The sequence below is a fragment of the Syngnathoides biaculeatus genome, chromosome 9 (assembly GCF_019802595.1).
Source record: "Syngnathoides biaculeatus isolate LvHL_M chromosome 9, ASM1980259v1, whole genome shotgun sequence".
In the NCBI taxonomy this organism is placed as follows: Eukaryota; Metazoa; Chordata; class Actinopteri; order Syngnathiformes; family Syngnathidae; genus Syngnathoides; species Syngnathoides biaculeatus.
In genome coordinates, this window is record NC_084648.1 from 25395456 (window position 1) to 25416896 (window position 21441).

Sequence of the window (21441 nt, forward strand, 5' to 3'; positions counted from 1 at the left end):
GTCTCTTTCAAACTTATGAAGGGTAATTCCATTCTCCCGAGTGTTCAAGCACTGTCCAGCAATGCAATGAGCCAGCATTTTTGCTTACACGAAGGAACAACGAGCTCCCTTCCTGGATATAAAACTAACGGAAACAAACAAGTTTACTAGGGGGCGCCGCTGTCCTATATGTCACTTCCTGCTTCTTCTCGAAACCAAATCCATCGAGAGGATTTTCATGGCGGGAGTTACAAAAAGATGTATGCGTCAAAATCATGTTTTGTGGTGAAAAAACACATAGGACCATATTGGCTGTGGGTTTTTCAATAATAATATATCCAAAATCATCCATTTCATGACAGTCGCACTTTAACATATCACCATTTTCCTCGCTAAATATACTTCCAAATGTGCTAGAGACCTAAAAATGTCAGTAAATATGATACAAACTCAAGTTGTGTGTAAAAATGTGAAATGAGACTGGGAAAATTATTCAACACATGAAGAAAGGGAAGTGCAAAAAGGCATAGAAAACCAAGACAACACATTAATTTGATCAGCAATCAGAAATGTTGTGGGTATAGAGTGGAATTGGAAAGCCAATCATCTGTTTTAAGTTCGGCGGGACTTGCTCCCTATGGCTGGTGAAATAGCCACATTGAGAAATTGGAGCAGAGGTTTTATAGCCCGGTGCCCTTCCTGATGCCAACCTTACAGGATCCATACAGCCATGGGGAGATCATGCAAACTCTACACAATCTTGCCACCAGCTCTTTCAACTCCTTCCGTCGGAAACGTTTTTTTCCCTCTGGCAGTTAAGTCACTAATTTCTTGATCAGCAAATTTACTATTTTCTGCCTTGTGTTATTGTTGGTACACCAACAAATGGTCAAATCAATCTTAGTATTAGTAATATGTTTTAGAGACTATCGCACGATTCGTCACTTTAAACTGTTATTGCACTGTCTATAACAGGAACTGTGAACGGGTAAATAAATCAAACAAAATAAAAAGCGTTTATTGTCATTATATGCTGTGCATACAATGAAATGATGAGTGCTTCTCAACAAAGTGCAGGGTACACTAAAATAGAATACAAATAGAAGAACATCTTGGACAACAGATTAACACCAAGGCACAGTGAATTGCTAAAATAAATAAATACATAAATAAATAAATGCACAAATGTGCAGTTGCATAATATTACATTACAGTACTGTTATATTCAGTGGTTTTGAGTTCAAGGAATTGATGGCTCTGGGGAAAAAACTCTCCTTGAATCTCGTTGTCCATGTTTTGTGGGACCTGTACCGCCTGCCAGAGGGCAGCAGGTTAAACAAGTAGTGACCAGGATATGAAGAGTCTATTACATTATTAGTGGCTCTGCTGTGATAGCGGAAGTTGGCAATGTTCTCTAGGGAGGCCAGAGAGCAACCAGTGATCTTCTGGGCACTGTTGATCACACTTTGCAGAGCTTTTCTGTCCGCTGCTGTGCATCCAGCATACCACACTGTGATGCACTATGTGAGGATGCTCTCCACAGTGGTTCTGTAGAAGTAAGAAGTGAGATGGTGACAATCGAACCAGTGAAGACTGCATACTTTGATCTTTAGGAGGGGTAAGGTAATCTTCAGTCAGCTCCTTGTCAGTCAATGTAAACGAAATACGCAAATATGAAAAGTACAGATACTGTTTACATACTTTAAATGTTCCAGTACTCACATAAATGGAGATCCCCAACTACGTGGCTCTTTTTTACTTTTCGCTGGCGGTGCTGGTCCCAAATAACTGTGAAAAACAAGGAATTATTGTATATTGTTAATTTCAAAATCTCGATGATGCCTGATTGGGGTGCACATACTGGGAGCTAATTGAGATCCTGTACATGACTTTGCCATAAAGCTGTTAAGGTGGATGCGATTATTGGATTCTTAAAACATTTGGTGTTAAGACTAGTGGAAAAGTTTTGGGAGTTTTGAGAGTTTAATGTTGTTGCTGTCTATTTGCTCCAATTCTAGCCAAGAATCGCACTCCTCATTGTGATGCAACCACTTGATAAAATATTGTAATTGAACCCCGGTCCTCAGAATTGTGAAGCGAAAGCTCTAGAGCTGCGCCACCATGCTGCCCATATTTTATATTTTTAGATTAATGCGTTATATAATTATGTGATGGTTAAAGGAGCATCAAGGCTGTCTTTAGTGTGTACATTTAATTGAGGAATGTTTAGATCCTTGATAAATGTTTCAATTACTTTTTGATCTGGGTTGTTCGGAGATGTATATAAATTGCAATAAAAACTTTAAAAAAGAAATCTACCTATGACTGTTTACAGTTGCCGTTTGAATCTTGAATAGTGTAATTAATGACTTTGTTTGTTGCACTGAAGTTGTCCATCCATCCATCCATTGTCTAATGCTTTTCCAGGTCGGGTCGTGGGGGAAGTAGCTTCAGCAGGGATACCAGGACTTCCCTTTCCCAAGCCACTTTTTCCAGCTCTTCCGGAGGGATCCTGAGGAGTTCCCAAGTCAGCCGAGAGACATAGTCTCTCCAATGTGTCCTGGGTCGTCCTCGGGGTCTCTTTCCGGTGGGACATGCCCGGAACAGCTCAGCAGGGAGGCGTCTGGGAGGCATCCGGGCATCAGATGCCCAGCCACCTCATCTGGCTCCACTCAATGCGGAGGAGTAGCGACAGGAAACTGAACTCCTCCCGGATGACCGTGCTTCTCACCCGATCTCTAAGGGAGAGCCCGGACACTCTGCGGAGGAAACTCATTTCGGCCGCTTGTATCCGGGATTTTGTTCTTTCGGTCACGACCCACAGCTCATGCCCATCGGTGATTGTAGGAACATAGATCTACTGGTAAATTGAGAGCTTCGCCTTTTGACTTAGCTCCCTCTTTACCACACCGGACCGATACAAAGTCTGCATCACTGCAGATGCTGCACCGATCCATCTGTCGATCTGTCAATGATCTTTAATTATATCTGTTGGATTACCTGCGTACCTGTGAGGTGTTTAATATAATTTTAATTAATTCCATTTTTTAAGTTTTGTTCTTGTTTGTTCTTCCTCTCAAACAGCTTTTCAACAGAGATTGAGATAAAGTTGGTGAGTCATTGAATTTCAGAAACTCATACCTTTCCTTCTTCACAAAAGAATCAAAATATGGGTCCTTCAATAGGGATGTGTTGAAGTGCCATATTGGTGTTGGTCCTAAATATGATTCGACTTTTAGAGACTTTAGAGAAACTGGTGCAAGATCACTGATAATTATTGGATGTATTTTGGGAGTAATTTTTTGAGCAGCTGCGTTCTTTGAAAGAAACAAATCTATTCTTGAGAAAGGCCAGTGTAAATGACAAGAAAAGAAGTGTATGCTCTTTTTTATGAAGTTAATCACCCTCCAAATGTCAATGAGACCAAAGTTTTCCATTCTGTTTTAATGTATAAGAACATTGTGGCTGAGTGCTATTTTTAAGATTCGGGCAATCTATTTGCTTATATTTATTTTATATAATAACATCCTCCCATAATAATTATAGTGTTGGCTGACAAGTTTAACAAATTTGAAAAAAAGAACAATCTAGCTCCTTCTGACCTCCTCTGCACTTTTCCACAAGTATCCTCAAGGCAAATATTCTGTGGTCCCCTTTTTTAGGCATGAACCCATGTTGCTTGCAAATACTTACTTCTGTCCTGAGTCTAGCATCCACTACTCTTTCCATAACTTCATTGTGAGCTCATCAACTTTATTTCTCTATAGTTCCCAAAGCTCTGCAATTTGCCTTTGTTCTTAGAAAATGGAAACTACCACACACCCCCGCCTCCTTCTTCAGGCATCTTCTAGTGTTCTGTTGGACAAGTGGGTCAAAAACTCCTCATACACTTCTCTAAATTGGTTCAGTACCTCCACATGTATGTCATCAGGACTAACTGCCTTTTAATTTTTCCTCCTCTTTAATCCCTTCAACTTCCCCCTTACTCATCATGGCCACTTCCTGGTCCATCACACTCTCCTTTTGTACTCTTTCTTCTGTCTCATTTTCTTCATTCATCAACTTCTCAACGTATTCTTTCCATCTACAGTATTTAGCACTCTACTGGCACCTGTCAACACATTACCTTCTCCATCCTTAATCACCCTTACCTGCTGCACATTCTTCCCATCTCTATTCAGATCTTTTTGTCTTTCTTTCGTGTCCAACCTGGTATACATGTCATCATATCCCTCTTGTTTAGCGTTCGCCACCTCGACCTTTGCCCTACGTTGCATCTCAATCTATTCCTTTTGCCTCTCCTCAGTCCTCTCATTGTCTCACTTCATCGCCAATCACTTTCCTAGTATGACTCCCTGTATTTTGAGGCTCCACCACTCAGTCTCCTTCTCCCCTTATCGACCAGACGACACATCAAGTACTCTCTTCCCTTTCTCACTGATCACCTTAGCTGGAGTAGTCCAGTCATCCAGGAGGTCCCCCTGTCCATCAAGAGCTTTTCTCACCTCTTTCCGAAAGGCCGCACAACATTCTTCCTTTCTCGGCTTCCACCACATGGTTCTCTTGTTTACCTTTGTCTTTTTAATCTTCCTCTCTAACACCAGAGTCATCCTACACACCACCATCCGATGCTGTCGAGCTACACTCTACCCTACCACTACCTTACATTCAGTAACATCCTTCAAGTTACATCGTCAGCACAAAATATAATCCACCTGGGTGCTTCTACCTCTCTTCTTGTAGGTCACCCTATGTTCCTGCCTCTTCTGGAAAAATGTATACACTACTGCCATTTCCTGTCCTTTTGCAAAGTCCACCACCATCTGTCCCTCAAGTTCCTTTCCCGGATGCCGTACTTAACCCATCACTTGTTCATCACCCCTGTTTCCTTCACCGACATGTCCATTACAATCTACACCAATCACAACTCTCTCCGTGTCTGGGATGCTCAGAACTATTTCATCTAGTTCCTTCCAGAATTTCTCTTTCAACTTTTGGTCACATCCTACCAACCTGTATAACCGCAAATCTTATACATTATTCAGTTGCAAGTTTCAGCTCATCACTCGATCTGATACTCTTTTCACCTCCAAGACATTCTTAGTCAGCTCTTCTTTTAAGATAACATCTACTCCATTTCTGTTCCCATGTACTCTATGGTGAAATAATTTAAACTTTGCTCCTAAACTTCTAGCCTCACTACCTTTCCACCTCCTCTCTTGGATGCACAATATATCAATCTCTTAATCATCATGTGAACCAACTGCTTGGCTTTTCCTCTCATAGTCCTTACATCTGCATTCCTCTTCTTCTTCTGCTGAAGAAATTGCTTTCCTCCGCTTCTTTGCCTCCGACCGACAGTAGCTGAATTTCCACCGACACCCTGCAGTTTAACGGTGCCGGGGGAAAACCTTGTTTCCCAGGCCACGACTGATACGGTTTAGGATTCTTTAGATGACCGCTCATATTTGTTTGGCAAAGTTTTAAGACGGATGCCCTTCCTGATGCATTCCTCTGCATTCATCCACGCTTGGGACCGGCCTACAGAGTGCACTGGCTTGTGTCCCCGTAGGGCTGCATTATTTTACGATTTCCCTCCACAGGACTCCCCAAGTGACACCGTCAACTTTAAGTCCACAAAACACATGTACACTGGTCGGGTGAACAACCCTGTCTTTACGCGAGTGTCCAAGACATGCTGCCGCAAGTCCAATGACACGACCGCAAAGTCAATTATTGAACTGTGACCTAGTGGGTCCTGGGGCCAAGTGTACATGTGGACACTCTTACGCCTGAACATGGTGTACATTATACATAATCCGTTATGAGCACAGAAGTCCAGGAACACAAAACCACTTGGATTCAAATCGGGAAGTCCCATTTTTCACAATCACGCCCTTCCAGGTCTCACTGTCATTGCCCATCTGAACATTCATGTCCCCCAGCAGAATGATGGAGTCCCTAGGGAGACCACTCTTCAGCACTCCCTCTAAGGACTCCAAAAAGGGTGGGTACTCTGAACTGCTGTTTGGTGCATAGTTCACAAATGTCAGGAAAGGCGGAGGGAGAATACCCGTTCATCCACCGGGATAAACCCTCATGTCCAGGTACCTAGGTGGGGTGCAATAAATATACCCACACCTACTTGATGCCTCTCATTGTGGGCAAATCCAGAGTGGAACAGAGTCCAATGCTTCTCGAGAAGACTGGGACCAGAGCCCAAGCGATGCATAGAGGTGACTCCGACTATCTCTCACGCACAAGTACAGGCTTCTACATTGCCAGAGAGGTGAAATTCCATGTCCCAAGTGTTAGTTTCTGTACCCAGGGATTAGATCGCCAATCGCTATTGTGACATCAGTGCTAACTGATTTGCAACAGTTTGTTAATTGCTCACTTCAGTCTGGTAAGTTTCTTAAAGCTCTTAAAGGTCAAGTGTCATCTCTATAAACATTCTAAAATAGATATTGTGATAAAAAAAACACAAAACATTATTTACTTTAATGTCAGTACGAAAAAATAAATATGTGCAGAGAGCGCGTTATCCATGCGCAAAGTTGCAGAAGTGTCATTCTACGACATCCAAGTGGTCGCCATATTGGCTGCATCCCTTGCCTGTGACGTTACCCCGGACATTCGCCAATGAACACACGCAGTGGACCCTACTATGGGAGACGAACATGCCCCTTCTGACACGCAAGCACTTTTCGAATAAGACTGCTGAGTGAGGCATTGTCGCCAGCGTTCTTCAGAGCCACCGACATCCGCAAGCCCAACGCACAGCCTTTGCCGAAGCTGTGAAAGGCGGACACGGCACCTTGGCCAGTGTGGCTCATTTTCGGCACCAAGGTGGTGTATCACGGAGCCGAGCTGGGCTGCTTTAGGGCGTTGTTCATAGCCGCCGCCGTCCGCGATGAATAACACCGTAGAGCTGGGACACTATACGGTGTTGTAGTCGCACGCGGCTGAGTTCAGCATTGTCTGCAGCATTGTTCAGAGCCACTGCCGTCCGCAAGCCCGACACAGCAGCCATCGCCAGCAAGCCCGACGCTGTCTGACCCACACATCAACACATTTAGGACGCCTGTGATATGTACGCGGATCTTTTGTTACGTTATGAGAGACCAATTATGTGGTCCACCCCAAACTATTATTTTTTTTTTTTAGTAGCTGCATACACACCTACCTGTCATTTAGAACCCACAAAGCTCTCATCCTCTGCACCAGTGCAATCCATTTTTCACAACAAACCGGGTCTCTTGCAAACTTATGAAGGGTAAATCCATCCTCCCGAGTGTTCAAGCAATGTCCAGCAATGCAACAAACTGGCATTTTGGCTAACACGAAGGAAGAACGAGCTACCTCCTAAAACTAATAGAAACAAACTAGTCCACTTGAGGGCGGGCCTGCCATGTACGTCACTTCCTGCTTCTTCTCGAAAACAAATCCCTCGAGAGGATTTTCACGGCAGTAGTTACAAAAAGCTGTATACATAAAAATCAGGTTTTGTGGTGAGAAAACAGATGGGTCCATGTCGGCTGCCATTTTTGCATTAAAAACATACTAAAAATCATGCATTTCATGACAGTGGCCTTTTAAAGTAGCAGCTGTTGAGTCTCTTCTAAAAAAAAAGAAAATCAGCACTGGACAGTTCCATGTTAGCGAGCTGTAGACTCATCTCTAATCTCTTGTTAAGCCCAAGATTCTTGAGAAAGTTATTTTTCATCAACTCAGCAATTTCTTGATTTTAAATGGACTTTTTGACAAATTTCAATCAGGTTTCCGAACTTATCATAGTACAGAACCTGCTCTTATCAAAGTGCTAAATGATGTAAGATTGAATACTGACTCGGAAAAGGTGTCAGTTTTGGTCTTGTTGTATCTCAGTGCAGCTTTTGATACGGTAGATCACAATATACTGCTAAACTGGTTGGAAACATTGATAGGTACTAAATGGAATGGCCCTTGCTTGCAGGGAAGGAGCCTGAGCTGGTGCTTGAGGTCGAGAAGTTCCAACTATATATAGTCAGACTCTCCTCAATGCTGCTTGGCCTCTGGTACGAGTCCTCTTGATAGGGGTTGGACTCTATTCCACTCTGGAGTTCCCCATGGGGAGAGTCTCCAAGCAGATGTGGGTATACTTATTGCACCTGACTCTGCGCCCGTATGTTGGAGTCTACCCCGGTGAATGAGAGAGTAGCCTCACTCCACCTTCGGTTGGAAGGACGGGTCCTGAGTGTTGTTTATGCCTATGCACCAAAGAACAGTTCAGAGTACCCACCCTTATTGGAGTCCTTGCAGAGAGTGGCTCGAGAGTGTTCCCTCAAGGGGGCTCCATCATTCTTCTGGGGGACTTCAATACCCACGTGGGCAATAACAGTGAGACCTGAAGGATGTGATTGGGAAGAACACCCCATACCTCACCACCGATCAGAACCCAAGATGTCTTCTGTTGCTGCGCTTCTGTGGTCAAAAACGTCATACTGTATATTCATTCACAATTCCAAAACCATTTCTATTTATCAGGTTATGGCCAAAAAAAAAAAAAAAAACAAACAACAACAACAACTTCATAAATGCTCAGCAGTCAGTGTTTCCAACACAAAGTATTTTTTCCTCCCCAGGTCTGACTCCTGCTGGTGCTAGATAGGCATCTTCCTTGCCAGCTGATTCATCTGCATTTCAACTTGTGTTCTGTCCTTTAACACCTTTATATCCTTCATATTCTTCACAATCTTCATGAAACCCTTCAGAATCATGTTCGTTGCCCGAATTATCGGAAAATTCATCGTCATTCTCATATGTGCAGTCATAAGTTCTCATTGTGTGCCATGTTTGAGGCTCCTATTCGGGCGTCACACATTCTCTCGGGATTTTCCACTGTGTGCTCGGGTTTTTCTGGGGACTTTGTGAATGTGCAATACATTTTTGCTGAGAATCGATGAAGACAAATGTTTCTCTAGAGCTAGTTTCTGGAGCCAGGTATCGAATCGGCAAGGTCTCCGCCTTTGGCCACCGCCCAGCTCACATCGCACCCGACCCCTATGGCCCCTGTCACAGGTGGTGAGCCCATGAGAAGGGGGAACTATGTTTCTCTTTAAAGCTGTGCCTGGCCGAGCCCCATGGGTGCAGGCCCGACCACAAGGCGCTTGCCTTCGAGCCCCACCTCCAGGCCTGGCTCCAGAGGGGGGCCCCAGTCACCCGCGTCCGGGCAAGGAATCAAAGATCTAACATTTTTACTCGTCATAGGGGTTTTAGAGTTATACTTTGTCTGGCACCTCACCTAGGACCATTTTGCCATGGGTGACTCTACCAGGGGCGTGAAGGCCCAGAAGACTTAACTCCTAGGATCATCGAGATACACAAACCCCCCCACCACGATAAGGTGACAGCTTGATTTCAGGACGGAAATTCTGGTCCACCGTCCAGTGTCTCAGGAGGGGCAAGCAGTGCACCGTCAACACTCTGTATTAGTGGGGATGGGGCACTGCTGACCTCAACTCGGGATGGTGTGAGTCGCTGGGGAGAATACTTCCAAGACACACACCTTCCCAGGAGGAAGCTGAGTCTGGGTTCTCTGAGGCGGGCTCTTTTATCTCTGGGGTTGAGGTCACCAAGGTGGTTAAAAAGCTCCTTGGTGGCAGGGCCCCGGGGGTGGATGATATTCGCCTGGAGATCGTAAAGGCTCTGGATGTTGTGGGGCTGTCCTGGTTGACACAAATCGCATGGACATTGGGGACAGCGCCCCTGGATTGGCAGACTAGGGTGGTGGTGCCCCTTTTTCAGGACCGGAGGTTGTGTTCCAATGATAGGGGGATCACACTCCGAAGCCTCCCTGGTAAGGTTTATTTAGGGGTGTTGGAGAGGAGGGTCTGTCGGGAAGTTGAATCTTAGATCCAGGAGGAGCAATGTGGTTTTCGTCCTGGGCGTGGAAAAGTGAACCCCCTCTAAACCCTCGGCAGGATCCTTGAGGGTGCATGGCAGTTCGCCCATCTAGTTTACATGTGTTTTGTGCACTTGGAGAAGGCGTTCGACCATCGGGGAGTCTTGTGGGGGTTTCTTCGAGAGTACAGGGACCGAATCCTCTGATGTTGGCTGCTCGGTCCCTGTACGACCACAGTCAGAGTTTCGTCCGCATTGCCGGCAATAGGTTGGACTCATTTCCAATGAGAGTTGGACTCCGCCAGGGCTGCCCTGTGTCACCAATTTCATTCACAACTTTTATGGACAGAATTTTTTGCCGCAGCCGTGGCATACAGTCTGGTTTGGTAGCCTCAGCATCGCATCTCTGCTCTTTGCAGATGATGTGGTTCTGTTGGCTTCATCAAGCTGTGATCTCCAATGCTCACTGGAGCAGTTTGCAGTCGAGTGTGAAGCGGCTGACATGAGAATCAGCACCTCCAAATCAGAGACCATCGTCCTCAGTCGCAAAAGGGTGGCCTGCCCCCTGCGGGTTGGGGGTCGACATCCTGCCCCAAGTGGAAATATTCAAGTATCTTGGGGTCTTGTTCACGAGTGAGGGAAGAATGGAGCAGGAGATCGACAGACGGATCGGTGCAGTGTCTGCGGTGATGCAGACTTCGTATCGGTCCGTTGTGGTGAAGATGGAGCTAAGCAGAAAGGCGGAACTCTCAATTTACCAGTCAATCTACATTCCTACCCTTACTTATGGGCACGAGCTGTGGTTCATGACCGAAAGAACAAGATCCCGGATACAAGTGGCCGAAATACGTTTCCTCCGCAGGGTGTCCAGGCTCTCCATTAGAGAGGGTGAGAAGCTCGGTCATCTGGGAGGGGCTCAGCGTCGAGCAACTACTCCTCCACATTGAGAGGAGCCAGTTGAGGTGGCTGGGGCATCTGATCCAGATGCCTCCATGGTGGTTTTTTCCGGGCATGTCCCACTGGAAAGAGACCCCGGGGAAGGCCCAGGACATGCTGGACAGACTATGTCTCTCGGCTGGCCTGGGAATGCCTCGTGATCCCTCCGGAAGAGCTGGGAGAAGTGGCCGGGGAAAAGGAAGTCTGGGTTTCCTTGCTGAAGCTACGTACCCCGCAACCTGACCCAGACAAGTGGTAGAAAATAGATGGATGGACAAATGTTTCCTTCATCTTTGATTTCAGGTATGCATTCCGCTTAAAAAAACACTGGGATTTCTTCGGTCTCGACCTAAAACGTTTCGACTGTATGACACGCACCTCTTCTTGTCCACCACTATGGCCCCAGCAACAGTGTTTCTGCTTAGCTCATGAAAATTTCTTGTCTGTGTTTGTGCGCTGGGAGTTAATTTGCCCTTTTTGCCCACTTTTTTACACATTATGGCCCAAAAGAAGATTTTTTTGTTTTTTTTTTAAGCAATTGTGGTCCAGCCGAAAGAAAAGCAATGACCATGGAAATGAAGCTCAACAACATAAAAAAAGAAAAAAACTGAGAAAGGATTAACACCAACGGACATGACGGAGATAAAGTCTTGGGCTTCAGTCGGATGACCGTGGTGATTACTATTAAGGACACCCCTGTGAAGCAACTGTTTTTGTAAAGAAAAAAAAAAATGAAGCTTCGCTTGTTGCCAAGATGGAAAGATTACTAACAGTATGGATTGAGGATCCAAATCAACATTGGCTTAATATCAGACTCATGTTCATAAGGAGAAAAGGCACAACTTATTTTACTTTACTTTTTTACTTACTTTGAAAGAGCAGAAAGGCAAGGAAGGTCAGTACAAATTTATCACTAGCAACTGCTACCTACACTTAATTCCTTAGTAATAGCTGAACGCAGCCTCCCTTCATTCTTCAGCATTCCAGCCTCCCTTCACCCATTTTCCAAGCTGCTTATCCTCACGAGGGTCGCGGGAATCCTGAAGCCAATCTGCCTATACAGTGAAAAAAATCATTATTTGTACACCCTGGTATATTGCAAGTTCTCCCACTTTGAAATCATGGAGGGGTCTGAAATTTTCATCGTAGGTGCATGTCCACTGTGAGAGAGATAATCTAAAAAGAAGTATCCAGAAACAATAATGTATGATTTTTTAAATGATTTCTTTGTGTGATACAACTGCAAATAAGTATTTGAACACCTGAGCAAAAACAATATTAATATTTGGTACAGTAGCATTTGTTTGCAGTTCCAGAGGTCAAACATTTCCTGTATTGGTTCACCAGATTTGTACACACTGCAGGAGGGATTTTGCCCCACTCCTCCACACTGATCTTCTCTAGATATCCTTTTTACGGAGCCACTCCTTGGTTTTCCTGGCTGTGTGCTTCGGGTCATTGTCATGTTGAAAGACCCAGCCACGACCCATCTTCAATGCTCTGACTGAGGGAAAGAGGTTGTTCCCCAAAATCTCACAATACATGGTCGTGGTCATCCTCTCCTTAATACACTGCAGTCGTCCTGTTCCTTGTGCATAAAAACAGCCCCAAAGCATGATTCTACCACCCCCATACTTCACAGTAGGGATGGTGTTCTTGGAATGGAACTCATCATTTGTCTTCCTCCAAACATGGTTAGTGGAATTATGACCAAAAGTCCTGGGCTTATTGCTCACCTTTCTCAGGATCACTGAGACCCCACGAGGTGATATCTTGCATGGGGCTCCACTCCTATTGAGATTGACTGTCATGTTTAGCTTCTCCCATTTTCTAATGATTGCTCCAACAGTGTACCTTTTTTTCACCAATCTGCTTGCCAATTTCTCCGTAGCCCTTACCAGCCTTGTGGAGTTGTAGAATTTTGTCTCTGGTGTCTTTGAACAGCTCTTTGGTCTTGGCCATGTTACAAGTTTGAGTATTACTGATTGTATTGGGTGGACAGGTATCTTTATGCAGCTAACGACCTCACACAGGAGCACCTGATTCAGGATAATACATGGAGTGGAGGTAGACTTTTAAAGGTGGACTAACAGGTCTTTGAGGGTCAGAATTCCAGGTAATAGACAGGCGTTCAAATACTTATTTCCAGCTTCATCACACAAATAAATCGTTAAAAAAATCATAAATTGTGATTTCTGGATTTTTCTTTTTAGATTATCTCTCTCACAGTGGACATGCACCTACGATTAAATTTTCAGACACTCCTTGATTTCAAAGTGGGAGAACTTGCAATATATCAGGGTGTTCAAATACTTATTTTCTTCACTGTTTGTGTAATGAGTGCGGGTGTGGCAGAAGAAGAGCATAAAACTGTCTATATGTGTGCATAATTGTGTCACCAATGGGATCCACTCAGTACATGGGTTGTATTAACTATCTTAATGAGTTATCATCGCTAGGGAGTTGGTGGCTCGTACATCGTTTGCTGTATTTTTGCCAAGATTAAGAATGTATTCAAAATGGCATTGGGGACATTTAATTCCTCTGATTGATTGTAAGACAGCAAATCCACACAAAAGCAAAAAAAAAAAACAAAAAAACAAAAAAAAAAAACAAAAAAAAAAAAAAAAAAAAACAAAGAAAAACGCACGTACTGTGTGGTAAAATAGAGACCCCGTAGCTCAGTGGTTAGAGCACTGGTTTGGTAAACCAGGGGTTGCGGGTTCGTATCCCACTGTGGCCTCCAGTCCCTGAGAAGGGTTACGTCAGGAAGGGCATCCGGTGTAAAAAAAAAAAAAAAAAAAAAAAAATTGTGCCAAACATATATATGCATTCATCTGAGATGACACACTGTGGCGACCCTGAAAGGGATAAGCCAAAAGAAACACACACACTGTATTGAAAAATAAGCCTAGCCAAACATTAATTATTACTTTCAGTAGATTCATTCCTGCTTGTATTATAAATGTGTCGTCCAAGGTTAACCAGCTGTGTGTGCATTTTATTTAATAAAAATATGTCTGTGCATTGTGTGGTAAACTGAGTTTTCAGCCATGTTCTTCTCGCTGTTTTTTGACACTGCTAGAATAGGTAGATTTATCAATGAAATGAATATGCTTTGAGACAACATGGATTGGCGGCACAGTGGTGCAGCTGTAGAGGGTTGGCCTCACAGTTCCTAGGACCGAGGTTCAAATCCTGGCCCCACCTGTGTGGATTTTTATGTTCGCCTGCATGGGTTTTCTCCAAGCACTCTGGTTTCCTCCCACATCCCAAAAGAATGCAACATTATTTGGACACTCGAAATTTCCCGTAGGTGTGATTGTGAGTGCAACTATTGTCTGTCTCCATGTGCCCTGCGATTGGCTGGCAACCAGCTCAGGGTGTACCCTGCCTCCTGCCCGGTGACAGCTGAGAAAGGCGTACTCCCATGACCCTTGTGATGATAAGCGACTCAGAAAATGGATGGACGGATGGATAGATTATTTTTACCCCTGTAACCTGCACTGCCAGGTAACACCACTGTAAGAGTTATTGTACATAACTTATCACTTATTGCCCTTAATTAGTCCAAATATTATTTACAACAAATAATGTATCTTTGTTCATATATCTATGGCAGTGGCAACTCAAGACAAACAGAACAAATAAATCCTCTTCTACTTCATACAGAAAGTGCATAATTGACTTGTACATTCACTTTTTATCAGAGTAATTGTTCACAATTTATCACTTTCTGTTATTAGATGTATAATCAAGTGCAATCCTGCAAGGACTTCATTTACGTACATAAAAGTACATTGCATACGAATCAATATTATTATGCTGAAGAGACCAGGTTGTTCCTGTTCGTAATCCCAACCTTGAGAAGTGAAGATATGGGGTGCCTGCTGATGTACTCATGTCTGAAGACTCCTCCAAATATTTGGGAATGCATTGTGTGTGTGTGTTACCCCCACCCCCTCTAGAAGTTCGTGTTATAGGGACACTCCCTAATAAAAGGAGAAGAGGTGAGCGCAGTGTTTTCAGAACTGTTCTGACACTGTAACTGCTTACACTCTCATTCACTCTCCTCGCAAGTAAAAAGATAACGTTGCTTGAGTTCAAGTCTCTGTTTTTTAAGGTTTGTCATAAGGGTCTTATTTGCTTGATAGATCTGTCATCCACCCACAATGTTTTTGGACTCTAAGTATGAATCAGTATCCGAAGCATCAGTGTCGTAAATAGCAAATGACAGATTCTCATAAATTCCGATGGGTTGAAGTTTGTGCAGTTACTTTACATATGTTGATATACAGCCTATGAATCTACACTTCATGTTTTTCATGCAAAATTACACCACAAAGGAGAAATCTTTTGCTGGAAATATGATTTTGTCTCAAAGTGATCCTGTAACTCAAACCCATCTAAATTGGTATTCTTCAGTTTGGCGTTGCAGACCTGGGACATCCGTTGTCAAAGAGACAACTCTAGCATGTATGCGACTGTACTGAGAATAAGTGATGCAGAAAGCCAATGGATGGATGGATGGATGGATGGACGGAAGGATGGATGAAAAATGTATAACTTGAACAAGGCTGTTAGACATTTTATATCCATTGTATTCTAGACTATTAATTTGCTGTGATTTGGTGATTTTTCAATATTAGGAATACAAATTCAACAAATTGAGTGCTCTTTGGAAATGAAATGTTTATTTCTGGTTTATGAATCAGTAGAGGGGGAAAAAATACAATAACATGCTTTTTAAATAACGTTTTTTTTTAATATATACATCTCCCCAACATCTCTCAGTATCAACGTTTGCTTAATTCTTCAGGCTGGACACTGTGCATGAAAACCAAGATATATTTTTCTCACTATATACACCTTTTGTATTCTCTCCAAAGATTATGCTCTTAACGGATACCGAAGTGGAGAACAGTCTTCTTGTCAGTTCTGATGAAGGAGCAACTTACCAAAGGTACCGGCTGAACTTCTATATCCTCAGCCTGCTTTTCCATCCTGAGCAAGAAGACTGGATTCTGGCTTACAGTCATGAGCAAAAGGTAAGGGAATTGGTTAAGGTTCATTTGACTTCAATAACAAAATGCTGAATTATTCACTTAAAACAGAAGAGGTTAAATTTTAAATACAGCACTCAGATCAAGTTGGACATGTCCCAAATCCCATCACAGAGGTATTTCACCAGGGTTATGATAATACTACTAAAATTTATTTGTGTCATGTTTTGTAACAAACAGTATTGGACTGGACCCAAAAGCAGACTGAGACTGAGGAAGCAGTTGAAAGGGGTACATTAGGGGGAAATGAGAGGTGAGAATTCCACTGTGAGATGGTTATCGGAAGAAACAGGGAGAACACAGGAGACTGGAGCATGAGGAGGTGAGTGAGCATTGACCGAGCTTTATGGCAGGAGACACAGGAGGAGATGGAAGATCATGGAATAAGTTCAGGTACAGCTAACAGGGAATCTATTCTCATGATCGTGAGCAAATAACACTCTGGTGCTGGAACACAGGAACAGGCAGGCTTAAGTGCAGTCCCTGATAGATGTTCAGTGCACCCGCTGGCTTCCTTCCCTTTTCTGACAGCAAAGTGCACTGGTGGTAACAGGAATGAGCAGGGATACATGAATCATGTGATGGATCTTGAGAAATTATTAATGATTTTGGTGATAGGAACAGGCCCAATGAAGCATCGTGTGAGTTTATGTGATTCAGTTTGGAAAGTAGGTCATGGAAGAAGAGCAATCCCATCCGAGCACCTTGTATTTCAGTTTAGGAGAGCGATGATGATCCTCCACCCACTTGTTTCCTTTGGCTGAATACGTGAAAGCTGTCCTGACAACCTTCCAAACAGTATGGAGCCATCACAGGTCCTCCTTTACTGATGGAACCATCACAAGATACAAATGATGATTCAAACAATAACATTCCATGAGGAGAGACATCCTTGTGATGGAGAACAGAAAGAAACAGAAACAGAGGGAATGTCTCGATTCTCCAGGTCCATTTAGTTGTGTATCACTACTCAATTCCTCAGGGCCACTCTGCGGGCGCTCCTTGCTCACCGCTCAGCTCCCCTGCACCATCTATCCAATTGGTGGCATCATCATAGACAGGTTACCTGTGCTGACATTTCTGTGGCTGTTGCAAGAGTGCTGCCCTTGAGTGTGACTTATAAAGCGAAGTTTGTGTGCAGTTGTGTGTTCAACTTACACACACATTTGTAAATGAGACTCCAAAGCAAAGCAAATTTATTTGTTTAGTGCATTTTATAGACAAGGTAACTCAACATGACTAAAAGCATTCAAACACAAAAATAATAAAAAACATTTGAAAATAACAAGTACAATTAAAACTGCAAAAAAAAAATAATACATTGAAAAGTGGAAGTACTCTAAAAAAAAGAAGCAGAAAAAAAGCAGAGTTTGGAATCTGGATTTGAAAACACTCAGACTTGGGTCCGATGTCACCTCTCTTGGCAATGTATTCCAATTTATCTCTGGAATAATTGTTTGAGTGTTATGTGGTTGAGGATATTCATATTTCCTGATTGCGATTTCAGTGATTCAAAGTGGGTAGCACTGTTGTCTTTGGATCTTGCTTTTGTTTGAAAACCCAAACAAGTACAGGGAGAATATACAAAAATCCACACAGGCTGGGCTGAGATTTTAACCCCAGTCCTCAGAACTGTGAGGGAGACACTCGCACCAGTCGCCCACTGTGCCTTGTTAAACTAAGATATTGTCATAACCAGAACGCTAGGGCAGACCCAAATGCATGACTCGGGAGACAGTAAGGCAGTTAAAGGAAGATCTTTATTCATTCCAAGGTCGAATGCCGGAGAGTCAGTCAGAGCGAGCAGTAGTATCAGGAGTGTCAAGTTTACGGGGTTGGTCGGAGGGCAGGCGGAGGTCAGTACACAGGGATTAAGGTTCAGGAATGCAGAAGTGCAGGAACGAGGCATGATTGGCAATGATCTGGCAAAGCCAGACCGTCCGCTTGGCCCTATATCTACTAGGGTTTATTATGGCTGATGAGGAACAGGTGTATGCCTCCTAATCAACGCAGGTGTGCAGGGGACCTGCACAGCAAGGGCCAGACTGGTAGGTCCATGACAGTACCCCCTCCCCCACCCACCCCTTTAACAGCCGACTCCGGACGGCCGGGGAGACTCAGGATGACATGCATGGAAGTCCCTGATGAGGCGAGGGTCAATGATAAAACAGGACAGAATCCAGGAACGTTCTTCTGGGCCATATCCCTCATAATCCACCAGGTATTGAACCCACTTCCCTCTATGACGAGATGATAAAAGTAGACGTACCGAGTACACCAGACCTCCGTCGATCATACGGTGGGGGGGGCTTGACTGGGAGGACTAATGGCGATGGACGAGTTGTTCCAAGCCGGCTTACATGGAATGTGGGATGAACCCTCATCGATCTGGGGAGTTTCACAGAAATAGCGACAGGGTTAATGATCTTAGTGATGGTAAAGGGACCCACAAACCTGGGAGCTAGCTTGCGTGACTCTGTCCTCAGCGGAAGATCCTTTGTGGACAACCATACACGTTGTCCCACCTTGAACCCCGGTGCCCTTCTTCTCTTGAGGTCCGCCGCGGATTTGTAGGAGCTGCCCATGCATGTTAGTGTCTTTCAGGCTATTTCCCAGGTCTGCTTGCAGCGTCTCACCACTTCCAATGCGGATGGTACCGCGGAGTCGGTGGCCACAGATGGAAACAGAGAGGGAGGATAACCATGAACGGTGTGGAATAGTGCCATTCCTGTGGAGGTGGAAGGCAGAGAGTCGTGGGCATACTCCACCCAACCAAGGTGATGGCTTCAAGTGCTGTGATCATGCGATGCCAGACAGCACAGACCGGTCTTCAGGTCCTGATTTATTCTTTCTGTAGGACCATGAAAGATATGGCAAAATAAATAAATAAATAAATAAATGAAAAAGGCCTCTTCTGGTCTTTTGTTAATGGCATACTCTATGTATCCAAAGATTTCACATGTAGTCATACAAGAAAAAAGGTTACTGAAGAAGAAGTGGGACATTGAGAGGATTGAGGAGACGTGAAAGGAATACATTGAGATGCGACGTAGTGCAAAGATAGAGGTGGTGAAGGCTAAACAAGAAGCATTTGACGACATGTACATCACAATGAAAGGAGAAAAGGATCTCGACAGGTTGGCCAGATAAAGGGATAGAGATGGGAAGGATGTGCAGCAGGTAAGGATGATTAAGGATAGAGATGGAAATGTGTTGACTGGTGCCAGTAGTGTGCTAAATAGATGGAAAGAATACTTTCAGAAGTTGATGAATGAAGAAAATGAGAGCGAAGGAAGAGTAGAAGAGGCAGGTGTGAAGGACCAGGAAGTGGAAATCATTAATATGGAGCAACCTCATCTATCAGCCTGTCCATTACCACAGCAAATAGGAAGGGACTCAGAGCTGATCCCTAAAGCAGTCCCACTTCCATCATTCTTCTGTCACACCTAAGGCACACCTTACCACTGCTCTGCTCCCCTCATCCATCCATCCATCCATCCATCAATTTTCTTAGCCGCTTATCCTCACAAGGGAAGCACTGGAGCCTATCCTAGCTTTCAACGGGCAGGAGGCAGGGTACACCCTGATTTGGTTGCCAGCCAATCACAGGGCATATCGAGACAAACAGCCACACTCACAATCACACCCAGTGGATATTTAGTGTCTCCAACTAATGTTGCACATTTTTGGGATGTGGGATGAAACCGGAGTGCCCGGAGAAAATGCACTCAGGCATGGGAAGAACTTGCAAACTCCTCACAGGGAGGGTCGGGATTGAACCCAGGTTCTCAGAACTATGGACTTTCCAGTTGCACCACCGTCCCATCCCCTCATATATGTCCTCTATTATTCTAACATACAGTATTTTTCCGCCACACTAGACTTACGAATGCGGGACCACATTTCTCCCTTGGTACTCTGTCATAGGCTTTCTCGAGATCCACAAAGACACAATGTAGCTCCTTCTGACCTCTGTATTTTTCCACGAGCATCCTCAAGGCAAATAATGCATCTGTGGTACTCTTTCTAGGCATGAAACCATACTGTTGCTTGCAGATACTTACTTCTGTCCTGAGTCTAGCCTCCACGACTCTTTCCCATGACTTCATTGTGTGGGTCATCAACTTTATTCCTCTATAGGTCCCACAACTCTTCAAATCATCTTTGTTCTTAAAAATTGGAAGTAGCACACTTTTCCGATATTCTAGAGGCATTTTATCCCTCACTAATATTCTGTTGAATAAGTTGGGGTCAAAAATTCGACAGCCACCTCTCCAAATTGCTTGCATATCTTCACAGGTATGTAAGAAGGACAAACTGCCTTTCCATTTTACATCCTCTTTAGTCCCTTTCTAACTTCCCCTCATCATTGCCACTTCCCGGTCCATCACACCAGCCTTTTTTACTTTCTTCTGTCTTATTTTCTGTCTCATTTTCGCCACTTTGACCTTTGCCCTATGTCACATCTGAATTTACTCCTTTCGCCTCTCCTCAGTCCTCTCATTGTCCCACTTCTTTGCTAATCACTTTCCCAGCATGACTTCCTGTATTTTGGGGTTCCACCACCAAGTCTCCTTCTCCACTTTCCTACCAGAAAACACACCAAGTACTCTCCTGCCTCTCTCTCTGATCACCTTGGCTGTAGATGGCCAGTCTTCCGGGAGCTCCTCCTGTCCATTGAGAACTTTTCTCACCTCTTTCCAAAAGGCCGCACAACATTCTTCCTTTCTCAGCTTCCACAACAATGGTTCTCTTGTCTGCCTTTGTCTTCTTAATCTTCCTCTCGACCCCCAGAGTCATCCTCCACACCACCATCTCATGCTGTCGAGGTACACTCTCCCCTACAACTCCCTTAGGGTCAGTAACCTCCTTCAAATTACATCGTCTGCACAATATGTAATCCATCTGTGCTTCTCCCTCCGCTTTTGTAAGTCATTTTATGTTCCTGCTGTGTGTTCACTGCTGCCATTTCCATCCTTTTTGCAAAGTCCACCACCATCTGTCCCTTAAAGTACATTTCCTGGATTCTGTACTTTCCCATCACTTCTTCATTGCCCCTGTTTCCTTCACCAAAATGTCCATGACAATCTGCACCAATCACAACTCTCTCTCTGTCTGGTATGCTCAGAACTACTTCATCTAGTTTCTTCCAAAATTTCTCTTTCAACTCTAGGTCACATCCTACCTGTGGGACACTGCTGCTAATCAAATTATACATAACACCCTCAATTTCAAATTTAAGCCTCATCACTAGATCTGAGACATCTCTTTCTTTAAAATAACTGGTACGCCATTTCTCTTCCCATCTCTTCTTCTTCTTCTTTTCCTTTCAGCTTGTCCCGTTAGGGATCGCCACAGCGTGTCATCTTTTGCCATCTTAGCCTATCTTCTGCATCTTCCTCTCTAACCCCAACTGCCCTCATGTCTTCCCTCCCCACATCCATAAACCTTCTCTTTGGTCTTCCTCTCGCTCTTTTGCTTGCCAGCTCCATCCTCATCACCCTTCCACCAATATACTCACTCTCTCACCTCTGAATATGTCCAAACCATCGAAGTCTGCTCTCTCGAATCTTGTCTCCAA

The 21441-nt window shown here is 44.1% G+C and overlaps 1 protein-coding gene across 1 annotated transcript in view; it reads left to right on the plus strand.

Annotated features, from left to right (window-relative positions):
* LOC133506098 (VPS10 domain-containing receptor SorCS1) overlaps positions 1-21441 on the plus strand; it is a 221651-nt gene that overhangs the window by 83502 nt on the left and 116708 nt on the right. Inside the window, exon 4 of the mRNA XM_061829867.1 lies at positions 15687-15845. Within this exon, the coding sequence (XP_061685851.1) occupies positions 15687-15845 (159 nt within the window). The remainder of the gene's footprint in view (positions 1-15686; positions 15846-21441) is intronic.